The following is a 22,421-nucleotide window of genomic DNA, read 5'->3' as shown; positions in this document are numbered from 1 at the left end:
AATCTCGGAGCTGCACACGCTTGCATCAAGTAAAATGCTCCTTACGACCTTTGTAAACGAGATCTTGCTGTAGACCGACAACAAATGCCCCAAATTTCTTGAACCATTGCAAATAATAATTTTATATTACAAGTTTACTTATTAATATAGTACCTCATACATTATTCGCTAAGCTTATAAGTACACCTGCATACAAGTCAAACGCTGCTAAATCAATACAAAAGTTTCATCAAGATCCGTTCACGAGACGTCCTACCTCAAGTAAGCCTGAGTCACAGTTTTGGAAAACTCCCCTTGAAAAGAAACTACGATAACATTTACCCAAAGAAAAACCTCCTTTGGAAAGCAAATTAAACTAAAGCTAGTACAGACGCTGACTGAGTTAATATAAATGTACTAAAACAACACAATTTTCGTTTTTGCGTGGCTCACCACATGACCCCAACAGCTTCACGAAAGCAAATATTTACCCGAAGGCAAGTGAGAGCATAATAGAATACGTGTTAACTCATCATATCTTTACAGACAACTGTTTTAGCCTGGGGGAAGTTTTGCGTCGGGATAACAAGACCCGGACTAAGCCCTTTGCAGAACTTGATCACTTGTCACATGTTTGCATAGCACTGAACAAAAGGCTTCTAGGTTAATTCAAACGTCCTTCAAGTGTTCAAGTCCAGTCATTTCAGTTAATTTTTTAACAGAATACTTAAACTTAGAATGCTTCGCTTGATCGGACTAAAAGCTTTGTGATCGGAATGAACGCTTGGATGACTTGCCATCCAGCGAGATGTTGCTAAATGGTATCCAAGCACGTGACCAAGTTTTGTAAAGGGCCTATTGAGTTGGGCTCATGATAAGTAAGGTGTTTGAGCCGGTAAAGTTCAGCAGAATGTACTTGGATCGCCTGAGGCGTGCTTTACGGTTAGTGTAGGCGTATATAATTTCTCATCGGAACCAAATAAAATTGGCCCAAATTCTACGTCATCACGTAACACTCCTCCCCACAAACGTCAGTGAGGATAGGTACCTTTATTAGATAACCGGCTCCGCTTGCGGACATGGCAAAGTTGAAGCGAATCGATTGTTTCGATTGGGTCACCAAGTGGGCACAATAAGCCCGTCTTGCCCGTCGGGATTTCCCCCGTTGGTCCCGCAAGAGAGATTCTGTACTGACCCAGTGGGTTCGCTTAGGACTGTGATAGTTGAATATTCTCCTTGATTTTAAGGACTGAACACAAAAGATTTCTTCAATATTCGGCCATCTTGACCGAACAAGGTTGGTCAATACCACATCGACAGCTTAAAAATATCACTTTAACAAATTTACACTTTCAATGGATATTTAAGGTTAACCATTAAGTTTATGTCAAAGGCTGCTATCTGATAGTAGGCGTAAAAACGTTATAGTAATTTTATAAATAATAACCCTAAAGCTGATATAATCTAAGGCGGAATAGCAATTTCAACGCCTTTAATCCTCTGCACATACTTCTTCACAAGTCGGCCAACTCTGTCACGATCCACACTGCTTTTGGATTCTTCAATCTGCCAATGAATACAAAGAAAATTTAACATCCCTCAAAATAAATAAAACAACATTTCCTTATTCTTCTCTAGTTTAATATGGAAAAAGCGATATATGCCGGATGGGCATCTAACAGTACTTCCAGTGCTTTTCATGAGCGCGATTTTCGGTTTGTCGTTTAGTGAAACCTGTCTATTACTATTGGAAAAGAATCAATGGAAATAACTCTTAGGAAGCAAGAGTGGCGTATTGTTAAGAGCACTTGGTTCTCAGCCCAGCTTTGGTTCGGTCTAGTGTTCAGATATGAATTCTTAAGTGTGTCCTTCTTTGCGACAGGTTTTTCTCCTGGTCGTACCACATATTTTTTCCTTGAAACAAATCTGAAACGTATGAACATGCACGCGTCTAACGATTTTCATTAAGGCTTTCACGGTTAAGAAGAATAAATTTATTTACCCTTTTGTATTTAGTCTAATCATGCATGATGAATAGCTGTAACCCTGATTGATTTAGCAATTAGCACATCTCGTATCTCACGTAGAATTTTATTTTTACACTAAAACAGAACCAATCGAGCACATTCTAAATATTCTACTCTTGAAGTTAAGCAAATGGTCTTCAAAAACAAACATCTCACAAACCTTTTCCACTCTCTTTTTCATTATTAGCTTGTAGTCATCTTTAGTGATCTTTCCTTGTCTATAAAATGGCTTCAGAGCTAACTTTACCTCGCCTACGATTTGATGATGTCGCTGGAGACGTGCTATTCCCTGAAAAAACAAACAAACAAACAAACAAAAACAAAAAACAAAATAAGCGTTTAAACTGGTTGATCCAAAATAGGGTTGACGATAATTATTGTATGTCCAGTGGTAAACGATTAGTCATCAATTACTCATGAGCAAATGCACCAATCAGAAGCGCGCATTTGTAACATGAACTGTACTTTAAAATCCTGTCCGTCAACTAGCTTTGGGTTTATTAGCTGAAAATGAAGAACTATGACTAGATCGCTAGACAATTGCACCACTTTATGGGCTTTTTATCCCCATAGTCCAAAGGAGACATAAACTGTAGTTCTAAATTTTGGATTGGACGACTAAAGTCCAGTGCTATGACCACTTAATTATTTACTTCGCTGATGGCTTTCGTGTGGTATTATTTTCTCCCAGTATTTTACACATGACATGCACTACAGCAAATGATAGGATTCAGGTTAAATGACGTTAGATTGGACTCCCTCAGTTCTTCTAAGTGAAAAAAAACTTTTCATAGAGAGAAAACAAAGCAAATAACTTTTATAAAATTAACTTCGTGTTTTTCTCACCCAATTCTACAAATTTTGACGAAGCAAAGGAGGAAATGAAGAGCCCTCCTCCCCAAATCAAAGTTGGATGCACCTCTTTAAAGAGGTTACCCTGTGATGGCTGCTACCAGAATCAACTTTGAGTAAGGGGGAGTGGAAGTAAGTTGCACTTACACAAATTGTGTGCCATCGTTGTTGTAGGTGTCAGTTTATCGCGTTCGTCAGAACGCATCCTAATCTTGGTGGTCCTGTGGTACAAAGCCACAAATTTTCGAGGTGTCGCGGGCGACTACCGATTGGCCGCCCCTACTGATTTTATCAGGGGAAACTGGACTCCTTTCGACTAGACTTCTTTTCCGTAAGAGAGGAACGGGGATGTGTAATCATTTATTACTTCTAGTATACTACTAATCAACTATTCATGTTTTTATCCTCACCAATTTTCTCTGTTGATCTCGATCACCATTTGTACCAGGTACCTTTTCATCTTGACCTCGTTTTGACAGTTTATCTCCGACAAAGGCTTCGTCAGCCGTACTTTAATCAATCATTTCTGACAGTTCACCCATTGAGAGTATTGCAAGTGGAATCATTGACGCCCATAGCTCTTATTCTCGGAGTTTTCAAAGAGTGCATTCGAGTTTTTACCATCGGCGAAGGGTGAACTGTCAGAAATGATTGATTGAAGTATGGCTGACGAAGCCTTTGTCGGACTTGAAACAAGCAGCTCCTACATGTTTTGTAGACTGGCTGTGGGTGCCAAATACTAACACTTTATTATTCACTCAAAATATTTCTCCGTTTCTGATTAGCTCAAATCCTCTGGCTAATTCTTCATGACCAGCTAGAGTTGACCAAAGAAGTTTAGGACATCCGAAAAAAATGACATCATTGATGCAGGATAACCACAGAAAAAGGCATGGAAACAGAGAAGCCCTGGGGACGAGTCTGGGTTAGCTCAGCTGTTTTGGTATAGCTGGAGAAATTGGCGGAAAAATTCACACGCTTTACGAAGAAGAAATAGCCGAGCTGCACCATTGCCTAAAAACAGAGCAAGAACACGGAGGATCAGGGAAACAAAGACGGGAGCTTTACATCGATCGAGGTAGGCATGTTTTAGTTGGTTATTAAAAATAAATTATTTTCATTGAATAATAAAACAATATTATTATTGAATTCAGTTTTCGAATGATCCGAACGAGGCGGATCAGGGTATGATACCCTTCTCGATCTCAGTCAATCTTCACATCATACTCAGCCTCGTTCAATAATTGTTAAATAGCAGTAGTAAGACCAATTGATAATCTACAGAAAAGAGCACTGAAATTTAGTTATATTCGTTGTTTTACTCGGTTTGATTGTCTTTCCCGTATGTGGGAAGGTGAAACTTGAATGGAACTGAAACTGAAACTTTCGTGGGTAAACTCGGTGCTGCACGCTTGCACTGAGCAAGCCAAGTAAACTGGTCGTCACGACCTGGGTAAACGAATTCAGGCTACGGACGAACAACAAATACTGCAAACTGATTTCAAAAACCAGCGTAAAAAATCTTATCTTGCACTCTCGGATACAAGAAGGTAACCATCTGATCTTACAAGTTTATTTTGGTATATGGCACAATGTACTCGTGCGTTATTCAATATTGTTAAAACTTAAAAGTACATCTGCATGGCACACAAATGCATGTTAAAAATAATAAAGTTTGATCAAGATCCGTTTACATGGCATCTTACTTCATGAAAGCAAGATGAGTCATAGTTCAGGACAACTCCCCTTGAAAAGAAGCTACGATGTACGCAGACGGAAAAACTTCATTTCATAAGCAAATCAAAGCAAAGATAGTACTAGCCTCCTACGCAGGCGTTTTTAGGGGAGCCCGTTTTTCATCCCTCAGATAGTACTGACTCTAAAATGGCTAAAATGGTCTGTAAATTCAATGAACCTGCTTTAATATTATTTTTAACCCATTACATTTCGTCAAGAGAGAATGACTTAGTCTATTGTTTGGCTACTAAACCAGCTCAGTGTAAATACAGTGTCCAAATGATTTTTCTAATCGGAGGCAAATGACAACACATCCGGATCGATAATACGGAGGGACACCTCAGTAATGTGGACCTCAGTAAAAGCTCAAGGATACAAAACTTCTTTATCTCTACTGTAATCCATATAAATTGGACACCTCACGGTCTTACGGACTATGGACTCAAGTATACCAAAACTTCATGCATTCTGTACCTCTACTATAATAACGTACACCTCTAAGAATACGGACACCTCAGTATTACGGACAGTTCTGTAGGCCCAAAGATACCAAACTTTATACAATTCCTTAATCCAAAATAAGGACATCTATCGGTAATGTGTATAGTTGTGTTCAATTTCTTCTTTTGATGTCCGTATTAAAGATGTTCGGCTGTTTAATAGGGTTAATCACCATACAGAGCACTTCTTCACGGGGTTCATTTCGCTTCCAATAGGGCAATTGAAGGCCTTCGCAAACTTATTAAAGTTGGATAGCGAGCCAATGACTCTGGAAAGAAAAAAGGACACTGATGTTAATCTATAAACCAATGGCTGTAATTGATACTTGGTGGTTTCAGCCCGCCCTCTCATAAAAACGCAACGACAATTTTAAGAGGAAACAAGGATAGAGCCGGCAACAGGCCTTTAGTCATCAGTGACTAACAAGGATACAGGAATTGTATGATCGAATAAAATGTAGCGAGTACTCGAGAGTAGCGTACAGAGGGAGTAATGGAGTGCAGCCTTTAAAAACTAGGTCTAAAACTGAATTATATAGGGAAGGCAGTTAGGGTAACAGCGTATGGTGCAGGACCAACACACGTTTCGTTTCCGGAAAGTGTCAGTCAGACGCACTATTTGTAATGTAGTTTGCGAATACAGCTGTCTCTCCTCTCCTGGCCCTAGCGACGTTGAGCGAGGAGAGCTGACAACTGTATTCGCAGGCTATTTGTATGCACCAGCTTTCTACTGTTCCACAATCTAATTTTTATACACTGACTTACGAGGCGCGTATCGTGTTTCTAGAATTAACTTAAAGACTATTGACCTGTATTTATCATACGAATGTGAGTCTATTTCCCTTTGGTAGAGAGCCGCCTTCTTCTTGTAAACAGCACAGTGTGTCTGAAATAATGAGGGACAAGAGTATGTGGGATGTAAAGAAGGAGGACCTATTTATAAATTATTTTCATTCTAATTAAACATGCTCTTGATCAGGTTATACTGTAAAGCTATTTCACGCGCCATTCAGAACTGAGATAAGTACTGCACTTACAGTTAAAATAGATCAAATGTCGATTTACCGGAGTAGGGTGGAAACAGAATGAATGAATGATTATGACGTTTAACACTAAATGCCCGAACGGAGTAGTCAAATTTGGTGAATATTGCTTGTAAAATATACTCGCTTTAGCTATGAATTTATTTGCCGGCCCTTCCTCAAGCTCGTAGTCAAAATAATTGAGGTAACTTCGCCATCCCTCCCTCAAAAATGATAAAAGTAAGAGGGAGTTGTTGTTGGTTACGTAACAAAGAGCGGAGATAAAAGGGTTTTCTTCCGCGGGAAATTAGAATTTTTAAACAGCGGAAACAGTTCAGTTTTAATAATAGCCATGACAAATAACCAGACAGCTTTTTTACATTATTTTTGGCGTAGAACATAAACCAAAATGCTCTCCACATGAATCACTTTTTTTAGCAGCCTTGCAAAGTGGTTACAATTCTGACGTCACCATGAATCTGGAAACGAGGTTGACCCGCAGGCTCCGGCGCGGGAAAATAGGATTCACAGTGTTCGCTACCCACACCATTTGCATTTTTAGCAGAAAAGAATTGGTCGTCAGTTCAAACTTTTCTAGCAATATTTTCGGTTTCCGTGGAAATCAATTAGAATCGTACCTTCAAGACGGTAACATGGGAAAGCTAAAGAAATTTACACGGAACAACGCACCGTAAAATGCTTCACTTTTCAGTCTATTAATAAACCAGATAAAATATCTTGCTCAACAAAGTGGCACCAATGGATGCAAATCATGCGTTGAACAGTACATGAAATGAAAGGTAAACGGATTTAATACGTTCTTTATTTGTTTTTAAGTTACTTATTACTCATAGTTTTTAATACCAGCTTAACTGTTATGTTTTTCTAAAACGGTGAGTTCGGTGATAATCGTTTCCTTGCATGTGTATCGGCTTCTTTTGGTTGTTTTGTATTTTAAATCCCCGATCTCACATATTTTTTAAAATGTATTCTTTTAAAATATGCTTTTAAGATCATTCTTTTCTCGGAAAACATCCCATATATGTGAAGAGGGTTTCTGTCCCGGGAAATTTGTCATCAGAAATATACTACGTGAAATTTCGTAGAAAAGTTTTGCCGATATCAGACTAGTGATTTACTGGCAGTAATAGCAACATTGAAAGTACTAACACATTAGAACTCCACATCGTCTGTCAACTGGATTTGTTTAAAATTAAACATCATATTAAATGTATGCGCTTTGACACCAAAAAACCTGTATAATGGGATACTGAAGGTCGGTCAGAGAATAATTTATTCGAAACATACCATTGCAAATCCGATAAAGAAGAGTTGATCCACGCTCATAGAAAGATCAGGTAATGGATTTTCTCTTCCATTGGCCTTCACCCAGGACTGATATGCCTAAATGCAAGTAAATTAAACACAAAATGAAATCTGGACTGTCAGTTATGATACGCTACAAAGAGAAAACAAGTAAGCGCAGACATTAAACCGTATAACCTTGATTGATCACCTTTCAAGGGCGGGCTACGACGTGACATGAAAGTTGCCATTATTATTATTATCATCTTCATTATCATTATCATTACCATTTATTATCTTTCTCATTATTATTATTATTACTATCATTATTATTATAAAACTAAACTGAACAGTAGAGATGTAGACCTTATAGTGACAGAGCGAATAAACCGTATGCAGATAGTCTCTGACGATAAAATTTTCCTTGGTTTTTTGCTGCTGAGCCGTTGTCGTTGGTTGGGATCGAGCTTACTGACAGCTTCGAATCAAATATTTTAACCAAAGCTAAAAATAAATCAATGAAAACCCTTCCATCTTTGTTCATATGCCAACTTACTTCGTATGCCAACTTTAACCCTCCGTTATCAGCGATGTTTTCACCCAACGTCTGTTTGCCGTCTATCTGTAGTACAAACAACCGAAGACGTAATTTAGTATTACAATGCTAAAATATTATACAAGTGTTGATAATGCAATTATAAGTTGTAAGACAATAAATTTCATGCCGTTTTGCCAGCTCTCCCCTTTGCAACATTAGGCGATGATTAGTTTCAAGAGCCTTCCACAAAAAAAATTATTGAACCACTTACCTTTTTTCCAAACACCTTGTAATCACCGTACTGATCGACAAGACAATCGCTCTTGGATTTGAAGTTTGCTTCTGATTCCTCAGACCACCAATCGTTAAAATTTCCATTTTTGTCATAAAGGCGACCTAAATAAGATATGAAAAATCGACACAAGTAACAATTACTCTAGAAATACTTGCGGGTTTATTGGTCGTGACATTGTTCTGAGAGAGTATATAGTGTGTATGACCATAGGAATGAAGCAATGACGGGATTTTTTCACTCTCTCAAGGGCGAGTGATTTAACGGAGAATTAGACAAAGCAAACTTTTGATGTTATTTAAAACGTTACCATCACAATTTGCCGATGTCTGCTCTGATGCAAATAATAGAAAGACATTTACTGAGTTTGAACCTTGACCAAACTATCACAGTGTGATCTGTTGTTGTCTTTTTAAAAATCAGGCCAATATTCCTTTTCCACAAAAAGTGACCTTGTTCATGCCAGTATCTTCTTAGCACTCCGTAACATCTGATGTTGATGAATTCAAAGTCGTGTTTTTTTACAACTTTTCTACCTCAAGTATTGAAAAAGAGAACTATAAAAGTTACCGCTGTCGTCGAATCCGTGTGTAATTTCATGTCCAATGACCGTTGCCAGTGAACCATAGTTGAGATACCTGGAAAGAAAACGGTATACAGTCGAACCTCCATGTGTGACCACCGCTCGTAAGGGTGATGTTACACAAGACGATTCGCAACGACGATTTTAAGCGCAACACAGCCTTAGAATGTTGGAACAATGTTGTCACTATTCGAAACAATGTCCAACAATGTTGCAACGCTGTGTTGCGCTAAAAATCGTCGTTGCGAATCGTCTCGTCAGTGTAAAATCACCTTAAGCGACCGCGACCACTTTTTAGGCCTGAAAGTTTAATTATTTTCTTAACCTCTTGAAAGCGACCACTTGACTCATTCGCTGTGTGCAAAGTGCTACTTAGAATATACGAAGAACTTTTTAAAAGAAAAATTTGTGATTTCCGTGTATTTGTGATGTATAAAAGTGGAAACCCCTTCGAATAAATTTCCGGAGCAATTGCTTGTTTATGTTTTCTTCATTTTTGTATTTTTCCTATGGAAATAATTTCATCGAGTTCACGAACGCTTAAGTGATGAATCCCGAGGAAGACAAGATATTTTAACGTGTTTGGGTGCTCTACTATGCCAATACTTTTTGCCGATTCGCGGATGGAGGTGCAAAGATATCGATGCCTGGATATTAACGGGATTAATATCCAGGCATAATGTCTCATTTTCATTACTGTTCCTCCATATGGCATCACTGTTTAAAGTCTGATAGTAAAAAACTGGATACAGTGACGATTCTTCACAAACTAGCACTCTTTTTGATCGTATTGGTTACAGCCTTGTGGATCGACATATCCAGAACTTGTTAATTATTGTATTTAAGACAATTAACAATTATCCACCTGAATATCTGAGAGACCTATAAGGTTAAGAGACAACATCAAAAACCTGAGAGGGGTTAACAAGCTGCAAGTACCCGCGAAACCTAATACGACTCGTTATGACAAGAAGTCAGTAAAATACTTGGCGACTGTTACTTGGAACAAGATTTCTGATACCTTAAGATCCCTAAGTACATTGTCAGCCTTTAAAAAAGCAGTCCGACAGCTAAGGTTCTAGCTAATTCTATATAATATCTATATTCTATTAAGTAATTGTGCTTTTTATTATAAATAGCTATATCACGTAATTTTAGGCTTTATACTGTAAATAAATTTTTGGATTTCCCTTTCTTTCTCTATTATTTTATTTATTTGTTTTGTTTTCTTTGTTTTTTTTCCTCGGCTCATTAGCATACTTTTTGGCAGAGGTCTAACCAACCTCATCAAACCCGAGATTAAATAAAGCTTCATTCATTCATACTCATGGTCAAACCACGCGTCGTGTGGTCGCTTACAAGAGGCTAAACTAATGAAAAATTGAAAAAAAGCGGCCACCTCAGAAGGTGGTCGCGGTCGTTGGGGGAAGGGGGGGGGGGGGGGTGGGTGGTCGTGTTTGAATTGGTGATCAATAATAAGACGTGGTCGCTTACAAGAGGTGGTCGCATATTGAGCCTCAACCGTGTAGGTTTGCAGCTTCCTGGTTTCTCTTTTTTTGCACCAGTGTTCTACTTAACAAATAATCAGATAAATCTCTCTAAAGTAATTTATCTTGCTTCCGTGATTGACAAACAGTTTTAAAACTACCTTCAAAATGTGTCTTATAGTGTCCACGCGGGTAACTTACTTCACTTACTTACTTCGGATAATTTTGCGTGTAAAATGGCGTCTGTAGGATCCCTGCCAAAAATACTATGAAAAGAATTAATGTAACAAATATTAAATACAGATTTGTCTAACTAATAGTCATTTGTAATTATTATTCATTCAAAATATTTCTACGTTTTTGATTGGTTGAAAGCACACGCATAGTTCACCATAACCACCTACTGCTGATCAAATTTGGAAGAATTTTGCGATTAATCAACCGATGACGTCAAAAGTGCAGACAGCTTGCAGGTTAATGCGCCGTTAACCGAGAAGACCTGGGGACGAGGTTGAGTTGTTTTGGTTGTGGAAACAAAAATGGCGGGCATTTCACTCCCTTCCAGACAAACAACTACCCGCAATAATAGCTAAAAACACGGCAAAAACAGCACGAAGACAACTCGAATGGCGATATCTGCTATTTGGAGAATAATTTGAAGAGCTGAACAACCCTAAACGTGCACTATCGAAGATGAACTTAACATCGATGGAGGTAAGCATGTTTTAGCTATGTTTTTAAACTAGGAATTTTTTTGAATGAATAATAAAACAATTACTCAGCCTCATGCATTAATTGTTAATTAACAAACTTATGGTACTGCGTACATTTTACATTTCTAATCAGTCAACTATGCCATATTTTAATTTATCTGTCATAGAGGAGAACTATTGATTTTTACTAATATTGTGGATTGAGATTGGTGGTCATTATGAACCCTATTTTATATAAAAAGTTCTTTTTCTAATTTCTGTTTTGTGTATTTGTTTTCTTTTTTCATCTCGTCAACTGTAAGATGTTGCGAGCTGGTAAAGAAAAATTTCGTTTACTGGTGAATTGTGAACATTTTTCTTTTTATCGATCTCCAGAAAGGGCTTACCAAAATTCCGAGGACGGAGGGAACTCCCACATACCTATTGTATTTTTCTGTGTATAGTAAAATGCATTGACTACTGCAGGGTTTTCTTCCGGCCACCTAAAATGGCATTTATATAAAAATATGTAAGGTAAGTTAAGTCAAAATGCTATGCGAGGGAGCTTAACGATGATGCAGTAAATTTTGCTGTTGAGTTTAGAAATTCTTAACGGACCATTTGGACTTTTTAACGCTTCGTTTTATACGAACAGGAGCCGATTAAAGCACTGAAAGCACACGTACCAACTCCGCGGTATGGCCAGTACCTTACGCATGCACACAACCACATCACCCCTGTTTTGCGGTCCCCAACTAACAACTACTAGTTGTTTGCGGTGGAGCTGGCACTCAAAGAAGTGCTTCTTTGCACTCGTCTCGGAAGTAAAGACTCTTTGATGCACGAGTTCCCCCGTTCATAAACCCGACGGCTATGCTATGCTGATGAGCCTCAATAAGGGCGAAACAGCTGACCGTGGCTGCCACTGCTGGGGTAAAATGGCTGTGCGCATGCGTAACGTAATGGCCATACCGTGGAGTTGGTACATGTGCCACAGTGCTAAAATTGAATTTTGGAATAGGAGCCGATTACCAGGAGTCGGCCCCTGGGCATATCATTTCCAATGTTTCTTATATTTGGAGAGGAAGAAGTCTCTCAGTCAGATTATTTTTATTATTGCAAATTAAATGAAGGTTTAGATCAGAATCCTTGGGAATAAGCCAAATGACTTACTATGAAATATCGTTTGAAAGATAGCTGAATGACTTATAATGGCAGTTACCCTGAGGGCTCACATTTTAAGGATAATTTCTGACATACCTAATAAAACAAATCCACACTCCACCACCACCCACCACCTGTTAGGCTAAAATCATTTCAAATGTGCCGGCAATCCGCAAAATAATACTTACATATCCTTGTTGACTGGATGGCGAAGCATTCCAAAGTTTTTTTGGACCAGCATTTTGTTCATTGCTATTTTATTTTCAAAATAATCATCACTTACTGTCAGCTGGTGATATTGGGGAAAAAAATAAATAATTGATAAATAAGTAGCGTTCATATTTTGAGACAAGTGATATATCACCAAAAAAAACTAAACCAAAGAGTGAATCTTGAAAATTAAATAGATGAGAACGTGATTAAAAATCCCCAACTGGAAGCGCGACCGAGGATTTGAACTCGAGGATTGGCATATTCAAGTAAACTTTTGAATGCATTGCATGGGCGAGGCAGTGTTGGCGCATAGGGAAAAATTGTTTATCACGACATAGTTAGTAGAGGAGTCTGGCTAGGAAAGCAGGCAAACATCGCAGTTGAAAAAAATGGTGCTGTAGTTTATGTTGGAGGCTCCCTGACCGTGCACAATCCTTTGTTTTTTGTTCACAAATTGTGACTGAATAAATTAGTGCGATGTTTCTGTTGGTCGGTAAGTTCAAAATGATAGGAATGCTATTGAACCTTGTGCACTGTCATGTCCAGAAAAGCTAACAAAAACATACAACAAAGGAGTCTAACGGGTTTGATAACCATTCCATGATCAAGATGAACGTTAACGAGCTAAGGAACACATCACTTCATTCTCCGTCCCCACCGCGGCCATTATTGCGAATGTTATTATTATTAATATTATTGTGAAAGGTTTGAACCCAGGAGTCATTTCAAAAGTAGGTTGAGTTTGATCGTCCGGGCGAACGTAGTCCTGAATAGGACTGTTGTTGTTGACAGTGACTGACGTTTCGACAACCTGTGCTGTAGTCATCTTTGACTCTGAAGATGACTACAGCACAGATTGTCGAAACGTCAGTCACTGTCAACAACAACAGTCCTATTCAGGACTACGTTCACCCGAACGATCAAACTCAACCTACTTTTATTAATATTATTATTACTATTATTACCATGGAGTAATGTTCGTCAAGTTTTGTGTCGTTTTTGATGTATGGTGGGTATCCCACATCCTCTTTTATAGCATTGGCCTGCAATGATTACATTTAAGTGCTTTATGAACGAACGGACGAGGTTAATATGTTATTTATTATATTGCCTTTTCATTATTGACCTGAGCCTGCCATCAACTACAACCAATAACTGGTCAGCAAATAACTTTAAAAAATCACCGCAATGAGTTGTACACTTGAGCGCGCGATACAGCCAGGTCAGCGGATACCCTTTTGACAGCTGTCAATTGAGCATAACATGGATGTCGACTATTAAGATAAACACGGATTGTATATACCTTGGACCCTAACTATTAATGCCCGGTCATTACGAGAGAACAGCCATTGAGAGCGCGAGTACTATTGTAGCCATTATAATAACAAGCGTTAACCAGTCATAGAGTACTCAAATTTACAGTACTGACTGTTATGGGGACAAACATGTGGCCTCCTATTTTTTTCATTATCGACGTCCGTAAGAAGAAAACTTAAAAGATGGTATAAACACGCCAAGACGAATGATTTAATGGAAATTAAAAAGGGAATATTATACAAATAATACTGTGCAAAAGAGGTGTACTGTACCAACACCGACTTACTCCGAAAACCCGTAAAATTAAGAGAACGAGCTTTTTGAACACTTTTTACCTCTTTGTCTTGATAACCTATGAATGACATTCTTACCTTTTCCCTGGCGGCTTCTTTTGTTTCTGTATCCATCCAATCCGCCGAATTGAGGTTATTAATAAAGGCCTCGCGAATAAGAGTCGTCATTTCCTGTACCTGAAACAAAAAGAACGACTTTTATTGAACTTCAGCCGACCAATCAATCGAATGTGCTTACTTCCGGGCAAAAATATATTCATAACGATTGATATGGAAGATGCGAGCTTCGAGTCGTGCTTGTGACTGTGCGTCGCCGTTAGTTTTTAAATTTAGTTTACAACTTTACCGTTGTTTTAGTTGCTTCGTCATAATGTGCGTCAACATACATCCTCCCCAGAGTCATGTCCATCGGTGTCAGCATTTCATCGATACAGAAAGACCATCTTTGACGTCGGTTTTTTCGCGTCCCGCGCATAGCCTTGTAAAACTCAAGCTTAGCTTCAACAAAAGCATCTGGCATTGACCAAACGTAATGGGAAACAAGTCGCCACATAATGTAGTCCTTGATAATGTCGTGGGATCTATTTAGCAAATATAGGCAAGAAAAATAGGCTGTGGCTACTTTAGATACGTCGGCTCCAGAATGGGCCGACAAGTTAAAATGTTCTTAAAATGGTCCTTCTCAAACAATAGCCTTTTGTTTCTTGACAACACTTACTAGCCTCCATAATAATTCATTAAAACTATTTCGTCGTTTCTGATTGGCTCAAATCTTCCTTTTTGCGGTATTCTCCATGATAAGGTAGCGTTGCCAAATTTGGAAGAGACGTTTGCGATATCCACTAAGATGACATCAATATTACAGGATATCGACAGGAAAAGGGACGGCAACCACACAAGTTTTGCAAAGAACTACTGCCTAAAAAATACAACGACGCATCGATTCCGATCCTGAATGCAAACATGGAACTTAACATCGATCGAGTTTAGCATGTTTTAGCTATCTGCATAATACGAAAGCCGAAACCAATAACTGCTTGTTATCTAAGTATGTACAAGTACTTGGAGTAACCCCTAACTTTGTCACTGTGGTCAGGCAAACATTAGCTTTGGGCTGCCAATTTTAACATCGTATCACCGTCTTCATATGTTTTTGTCAACTTTGTCCGGTAGCACTGATTATTACACTATTATTGAAAGGTTGATAGGTTGCTTTTAATTGATCATAATTTACCGACTTCTTCTTCTTTACACTGGGCGCTGTTATTGATTCGATAAAATTGCCAAGATAAATAAGAACACCGCTGAGAGAAGGGCATGAAGAATATTGGAAAAAAATAACATCGCTTTTTACAAGTAAAAGTAAACCACTAAAGGGAATAATTTTCTCGAGATACAAGACAGTACTGTTCATAAACACTTTTAAAATTCATTTTTACTCATCTATTTAGTAATTAAAAAAATTAGTAATAAATGACTAATATTTACGTGACACTTACGTAGTCTGATACTTCGAAGCAATGTGGCGGAAGATTAAGTGATTCCCATAGTAAACTTTTTCCCTAGAGTCGAAAGTAATTCCTTGGTGCAGAAATGCAGTGTTCAAAAAATCCAGGATAAAAGTTGGCTGTAAATGAAAAAATAGTGTTGATTGATACTTTAGTAGTTTGATTGCCCGCAATCCGCGTTTACTGTAACTGACGTCCTTTGGCCCTTTCTAAAAGTATTCAGGAATTTCGGTTTGTTTACCTTGTACATGGGCAAAGCGGTCGGTTCACGCCTTTGGTCAAATGGTAAGCAAAATCTGACAGGACTGGTAATTTCGTCCCGGAGTCGCGTTTACCGTTTTTACACTTAAAAATATTCCTTTTACCGAAAAACGGCTGAGAAGGCCTGAAACTGGTATCGAAGATGCGATTTAACAAAAGCAACAAGAATTTCCGTTTGGAACTTTCCAGCCGGAAAAAGAGGACTACCTTTAGTGTTCAGATGTTCAGTTGCAGCCGGACATTTGCCACTGGAACCGGATTTAACGGAATTTTTTCTGCAAATGATAAACAGCCCGGTTCTAATCTAAAGTTTTCGCAGTAACCCTTCGGTAAATCAGCCCTGAATGAGAGCTGGTGCTTGATCCATAGCCTCCCACGCAGGCGTTTTTAGAGGAGCTCGTTTTTCATTCCTCCCCTCAAACGACTGTTCAACCGAAGACAACATTCCTTTCCCATGCTTAGCCAATCACATTGTACTTTCCAAATTCTGGAAAGTTGACCTTGACCGCAAGGTAATCTGATAATTACTCGATCTGGAAGAAACACTGGGAAAACGTTCTGACCTCTAATAAATGTCACATTCAGAACGGCAAAAATAAGATTTAGTCAAATTTTAGAATACTCCATGCACTGCATAACCTTTGCGAAGAAAAGAAAAGAAGGAAAACGGTAGCTCTAGGGTCACGTTTTAGTCGCGTTTAGTTTGTCAACACTTTATTACACAACTGTTGATTGGTCACTTACCACGCAAATAAAACAACGGGAAAGGAATGTTGCTTTCGGTTGAGCAGGCGTTTGTGGGGAGGGATGAAAAACGAGCTCTCCTAAAAACGTCTACGTGGGAGGCTACTTGATCTACCGAATTCAAGTGCCTATTATATATGTTATGGTTCAGTTTTATCCTTGGTTTAAAGTTTATTTCCGTTTGTTTTAAACTCATTATTATATCACCATACTGAAAAACAAAGCGAAATAAAATTTGAACCAAGGATAAAATTGAACCACAACATATACCTTGGCAATTCTGAGTTATAGGTGGCATTGTGAACGACCAAAAGTAGCATTATTAATTCTATTGCCTGCACTATAAAAAGCCGAAATAGAAACTATATACAAATTTGGTTTTCGTATCTTTCATCTTTTAAATAATCACAGTGCTAAAACTGGTAACCTGGGTTTCCAGTGTGTCCACTGTCGCTAAAATTACGCACATTAAAATTGGAGTCCGAGCAAAAGTCAGCGATAGTCTTGTCCAATGAGAAATCCAGGGATCTTCTTGAATGATAATACTGCCCGAGGGGCTGGACCAAGTCATCTGAGAATGCTTTGTCCCGATCCCACCACTGTAGAAAGGGGAAAAAAAGCAATATCATGAAATAGAAGATAGGAAACAGAGCGTAAAATCTCTAATGGCTTTGTCGTTTATCATGAAGAAACCATGTTATTGTCCACTTTTCAAATAAGAAGGAAAATGGAGACAAAATATGTATCGCAATTGTTTCTGCCTTTCTGAGATGTTCACCGGGGACTCGCCAGTCACAGGTACAGTCTCAGAAGTCTTTGCGAAAGTTAACTCCTTCTAGTTTCCTCGTTTCTTGAGAGTTTTCCAACCTCGTTTCTAGTGTTCTCTCGGGGAAGGGTCCGAATAGCCTTATCACGGTTTTCGACGCCATCTTGACGAGTAGGCAACCGCGTGAGAACTTACAGTGTTTGTATGAGAATCTAATGTTGAATAATTTCCGTAAAACGGCTGTTCTGAAAAAAATATGAATTGTAAACTAAAGCTTCACTCCTAACGATTGTACTGAAAATTTCAGGGCGTTACATGCAGCTACAAGCGCTAGAACCACTATTTAAAATTTTCTATACATTTGTCTGTAAACATTTGTCTTCCTGCCGACTAAAATTTCCCGGGAAAAATTGCAGACAAATATATGGTAAATCTAAAGCAAGGGTCTGGAGAAATTTGAGCACAGTAACGGCCCCCAAACCTTGTTAGTAAACAATCCTTTGCTGTGCAGCTTTAGTTTACAATTCATTTTTTTTTTTCAGAACAGCGGTTTTACGGAAATTATTCGACATTAGATTCTCAAACAAACACTGTAATTTCTCACGCGCTAACCTACTCGTAAAGAAGGCGTTGAAAACCGTGATAAGGCCTATAACTCCAAGGAAGGAGTTTGAAGCTCCCATGTTTGACGCGTTCACCTGGTTTCTGATGTAGAGAGAGATTTATTTCAGCTGCGCTCTTTTATGCATCCTGTTGAGTCCTGACAGACACTGGCTGGGAAGACCCCTTTGCGTGGGAGTTGAAACCAATTGTGGAATTGCACACATTTGAGATCGTTTAGGTATCTTACTTATGAACGATTACGACAGTTAGTTATTTGCAGGAGCAAGAATTTGTTTATTAGTGTAGACTGTCCCTTTTCAATTTAATATTTTTGGAGTTGGTTTTATATTCTACCTGAACCATAACTTACAATTGCAAGGTCCCTTTCAAAGTTGTAGATACGCATCATCTTCTTCTCTGAATCTGATCCTCCTCCAAGTAGACGTGCAATCGTTCTCATGTACGTTTTATATGCGTGTTGAATCTTTAAGTGACGCAAATGGAAGATAAAAGGAAGATAAAAGGAGAATCAGACTTGGAGAATGACCTGGAGAGGTTTATCTTAGCTGCAATAGCTTCCTCTTTTGTTGTTGATGATGTTGTTTGCTTAGAAAATTGGAAAAATCGTCTTAAAACACGGGCTGTGTCATTTAGAAGCGACTTTTTTGAAAGAGAGAAACGGTTAAGTGAAATGGAGACCGCCTGATTTCATGCGCAGGTTGATCACATGGACTATAGGTTAATTTACGCAATGAAGGTGGAAAATATTAACATGGAATCCATCAGGAAATTGAGTAATTTTGATTTTCAATGGACAAAAACCTTGTACCAGAATATATAATTTAAAGCATATTGCAGTCTTTTTTACATTTTTCAAGGGCTATAAATGTACTTAGTTATCTGTAATAGCACCAAAGAAAAATTTCTTATGGGAGCCCGAGAAAATTACATCTTACACAAGAAATTTTCAGGATTTTACCTGTGTTTTCACAGTTCTTGTGAAATTATTTGACATTCATTTTCTCGGGCTCCCATAAGAAATTTTCTTTGGTGTTATTACAGATGACTAATTACATCTTTAGCCCTTAAAAATGTAAAAAAAAAAATGCAATATTGTTTAAATTATTCTGGTACAAGGTTTTTGTGCTCTGAAAAATAAAATTACTCAATTTCCTGATGGATTCCGTCTTAATATTATGATCTTCAGCCTCTAAGTTAGATCCACATTATTTATTTCAAAGAAACTGAGATAATCAGGTAGGCTAACTTGATAAAGTTAGTTATAAGTTTCGGTTCTTACCTCCTTATTGTGGATTTATGGGTGTAAAAAATGAGTTGCTTCAGGAGCCGATTAATTAGCCTGCTCCAGCTGTTAAGATACTTACTTGCAGAGAGAGTGAAAACTGAAACGAAAAACTCGCGGGGGGCTGCCTGACGTTGTTTTCGCGACGTCCTCACTATCTGAGAACCTGGCACAGGCTACCGAGTAATTGGCGCCAGTTGCCATACCAACCTTTAAAACTTCAGGATCTGTTGTGTCTTGGTCATAGTAGAACCAAATCCAGATTCCTAGGTGTGAGGTTCCAATCTAGTAAATAGATGCAAAAGACCGAGAAAGAACTAGCACGTGGATGCTGACTAATATTTTGAATCAAATATATAATCTGTATTGTACCAACCACCCTGGAAACCCGTAAGAGCCAGTTATTATACATCTCTTCTTATTCTTTCAAGGATTTCTCCAGCAACATTTCGAACCAATGTTGTGCAACAAAGTGTTGTTCGATTCTTGTCTAAGCCCTGTGCAGCGTCTTCGCAGGCCTTCTCGGTCAGTTCATTTCGGTGACGTATTTTTGCTTGGATCAAGTGACCCGAAACGGAACAACGAGACCTTGGGACTAACAGAAGAGTTTTAACTTTTCTAGTCTTTATTTGTTACCATGACTATTATCGTTTTTTTTTTTACTTTTTTTTTTGCTGGACTGATAGCATTTCTGTCCGGTATCTACCTACTTAACAGGCACTTGCGCATATTTAATGACTCAATAAATGCTTTGCCTACTGTAAGAATGTTACGTGTGGAATCATCGTCATCCGTCCCAACCGAAGCAAACAGCAAAGAGTGTACATTCAGGTCTCTTTGGATGCGTCCCATTTTTTCTTGCACTGTCCAGGAGTTCAGTCCTTTTCCGGTTACTGTCCAACCACCGTACTTCTCTATCAAGCTTAATAAAGGTGCATTTCCTCTGTTGTTAATAGCAGCTGTATTAACACACGAGTTGTAAATTTGAGTGGTTTTCCTTATCGATGAGCTCTGTTAAACAACAACAACAACATGCATCAATTGGTTAGAATACATGCAAATTATGATTGTGATTACGATGATGATGATGATGATGATGATGATGATGATGATGATGATGATGATAATGATGATGATGATGATGTTTATTATTATGGAAGGTTATATATTATTTCCAAACTAAAAGAAACTTGATTTCGAACCTGAGGGTAAACAGAAGTAGCATTCTGTAGCACATGTCGTATTACTCTCATATTGTCGTGGAAGAGGACCGAAAAGGCATCTTCCGTACTCTGATTTTCTCCGAGCTGATGTTTTTTGAAAAACCCTCCGCATGCGTAAGAGAAAAAGTCGTTACAAGGATTCACTGTGGTGTTCAGCTCTCTGGAGATTTCTGAAATCGTGAAACAGTCGATGTCATGGTTTTCAGTAATGTAAGCGCGATCATTTAATATTATTTGTTTCAAACCAAGTGACAAAGTAGGTTCTAGTCTTTATGGCAGGCGTTTGGGCCTTTTCCTTCTCTTTCAAACGCCTTCCACGCAGACTAAACGGGTTGTTATTTTCCCAAATAGTGGTGCATGGGGCAGGTCATGACATTTAAATATACCTATAACATGGGTGTGGTATATAACATTACTAGAGTTCAGAAATTTGATTCATGAGATACTGGTAAACAGTTTTATTTAAAAAAATTGAAACAAGCGTATTCTAATTAAAGTGCCTGCCCATTCTTCTATACAAGAATGGGAAAATCTGGCGGCCTCTTCCAGATAAAAGATATAGACCCGATATGGAGTTTGGTGAGATGAGGTGGGAAGAGAAAAAACAAATTATCCGAAAGAGGTGCATTGGAGCGCAGAGCCGGTAAGGCATGATGCAAAGCCATAAGAACAACCCATAGTATGTGTCTTCTCTCGAAGTTGATAAAGTGAATGCATGGTGTATGCGCGTTGTAGAGTCGCTTTGGCGAGACCGCTGTAGATAGTGAATATAACTTTTAAAATATTTTATTTCTGGATTGTTGTATGAGCAATATTTCAAAAAATATGAGACTGTGACAAGCTTACAATAGAACACAACGGATACTGATCCAGTGCTGTATAATAATTATTACGGTAACTAGATCACGCTAATAAGTATCTTTTCCAAATACAGTTTAGGCTGAATTAAAGCAAGTGGTTCTTATATAAAAAGGGGTGTCTAAATTGCAGGCTGTAGGTTCTTAATCCGATCTGCTAGATTTTAATTGCCAAACTATAATCAATCCCAATCAATCAACCGGGAGTCGATCGCTATCACACAGCGTAGTCAAAGCCAATGCAGTTCAGACGGCGTAAGGACTCCCAAGTCGGTAGTACTGATAAATCTTTGAATAGTGTAACAATTAAAGCACTTTAAACACCAACCTTGAGAGATCCTGCACGCTGAAGTGTTACAAATGATCGGTGGCGGAGTTTGCGTTGAGAGGACAGAAGCAGCTGGAGTTGAGGCGAGGGTTGGGTATATCCATGGCTGTGATGTTTTCGTTGGGGTAAGGGCTGGGTATATCCATGGCTGTGATGCTTTCGTTGGGGTAAGGGCTGGGTATGTCCATGGCTTTGATGTTTTCGTTGAGGCCAGGGTTGGGTATGTCCATTGCTTTGATGTCTTTGTTGACGCTAGGGTTGAGTATGTCCATGGCGTTGATGTCTTTGTTGACGCTAGGGATGGGTATGTCCATGGCTTTGATGTATTCGTTGACGCTAGGGTTGGGTATGTCCACGGCTTTGATGTTTTGGTCCATGGCTTCTGCTCCCTTCCAGTCGTTTTCTGTACTTTGGAGGTTGGTGTAGGTTCAGCTACCGCTAAGTAAAACGACACGAAATACAATTGTTTCTTGTATACGTACGTAGTTCTAAAGAAATCCTGCAGACCAGCGTAATTTAATGAGATAGAATTTTAATTTTTTTGTTTTATTTTCAGCTAAGATTTCCACAGCTTATGAGGTGCTTTTCAGTCAGAGGAGAAAGGCAGAGGATACATTTGAGAGGCAGAGGATACATCTGAGAGGCTAAAATGAAAGAAACTAAATCGTTTAAGGTAAAAACAAACCTCCTGTTTTCTTGTTTCAAGGAGACTTAACGAAAAAAAAAACAAAAGCAACAACCTCCGAAAATCGTAGGTAACCTGGTAGAAAAATTCAGAATATTGACAGACGAACGAAACCGTTATCAACAAACTTTTAGCCTTTCTC

General features: G+C 38.5%; 2 protein-coding genes across 2 annotated transcripts; both read right to left on the bottom strand.

The window, feature by feature from the left end:
* Positions 1 to 1,343: 1,343 nt before the first annotated feature.
* LOC140940730 (splicing factor, arginine/serine-rich 19-like) lies at positions 1,344 to 3,400 on the bottom strand. The gene is made up of 4 exons (XM_073389693.1): positions 3,397 to 3,400; positions 3,269 to 3,354; positions 2,167 to 2,295; positions 1,344 to 1,545 (listed from the first exon to the last, which is right to left on the bottom strand). The coding sequence occupies exons 1-4, from the start codon at positions 3,398 to 3,400 to the stop codon at positions 1,444 to 1,446; spliced, it is 321 nt and encodes a 106-aa protein (XP_073245794.1). The 3' UTR covers positions 1,344 to 1,443.
* A 1,028-nt stretch (positions 3,401 to 4,428) lies between these two features.
* LOC140941580 (endothelin-converting enzyme 1-like) lies at positions 4,429 to 21,724 on the bottom strand. Its single transcript, XM_073390599.1, has 19 exons — positions 21,595 to 21,724; positions 20,389 to 20,579; positions 19,946 to 20,197; positions 19,397 to 19,471; positions 18,254 to 18,367; positions 16,982 to 17,113; positions 15,501 to 15,628; positions 14,348 to 14,582; positions 14,080 to 14,178; positions 13,357 to 13,434; positions 12,367 to 12,467; positions 11,456 to 11,517; positions 10,537 to 10,588; positions 8,823 to 8,890; positions 8,232 to 8,356; positions 7,979 to 8,044; positions 7,426 to 7,521; positions 5,905 to 5,981; positions 4,429 to 5,364 (listed from the first exon to the last, which is right to left on the bottom strand). Exons 2-19 carry the CDS (start codon positions 20,437 to 20,439, stop codon positions 5,265 to 5,267), a joined length of 1,911 nt encoding a protein of 636 aa, XP_073246700.1. The 5' UTR covers positions 20,440 to 20,579; positions 21,595 to 21,724; the 3' UTR covers positions 4,429 to 5,264.
* Between the last annotated feature and the right edge of the window lie 697 nt (positions 21,725 to 22,421).

Source organism: Porites lutea, chromosome 6 (assembly GCF_958299795.1).
Source record: "Porites lutea chromosome 6, jaPorLute2.1, whole genome shotgun sequence".
NCBI lineage: Eukaryota > Metazoa > Cnidaria > Anthozoa > Scleractinia > Poritidae > Porites > Porites lutea.
Note: the sequence above shows the minus strand (reverse complement) of the source record. Positions and strands in the feature narration are given on the sequence as shown.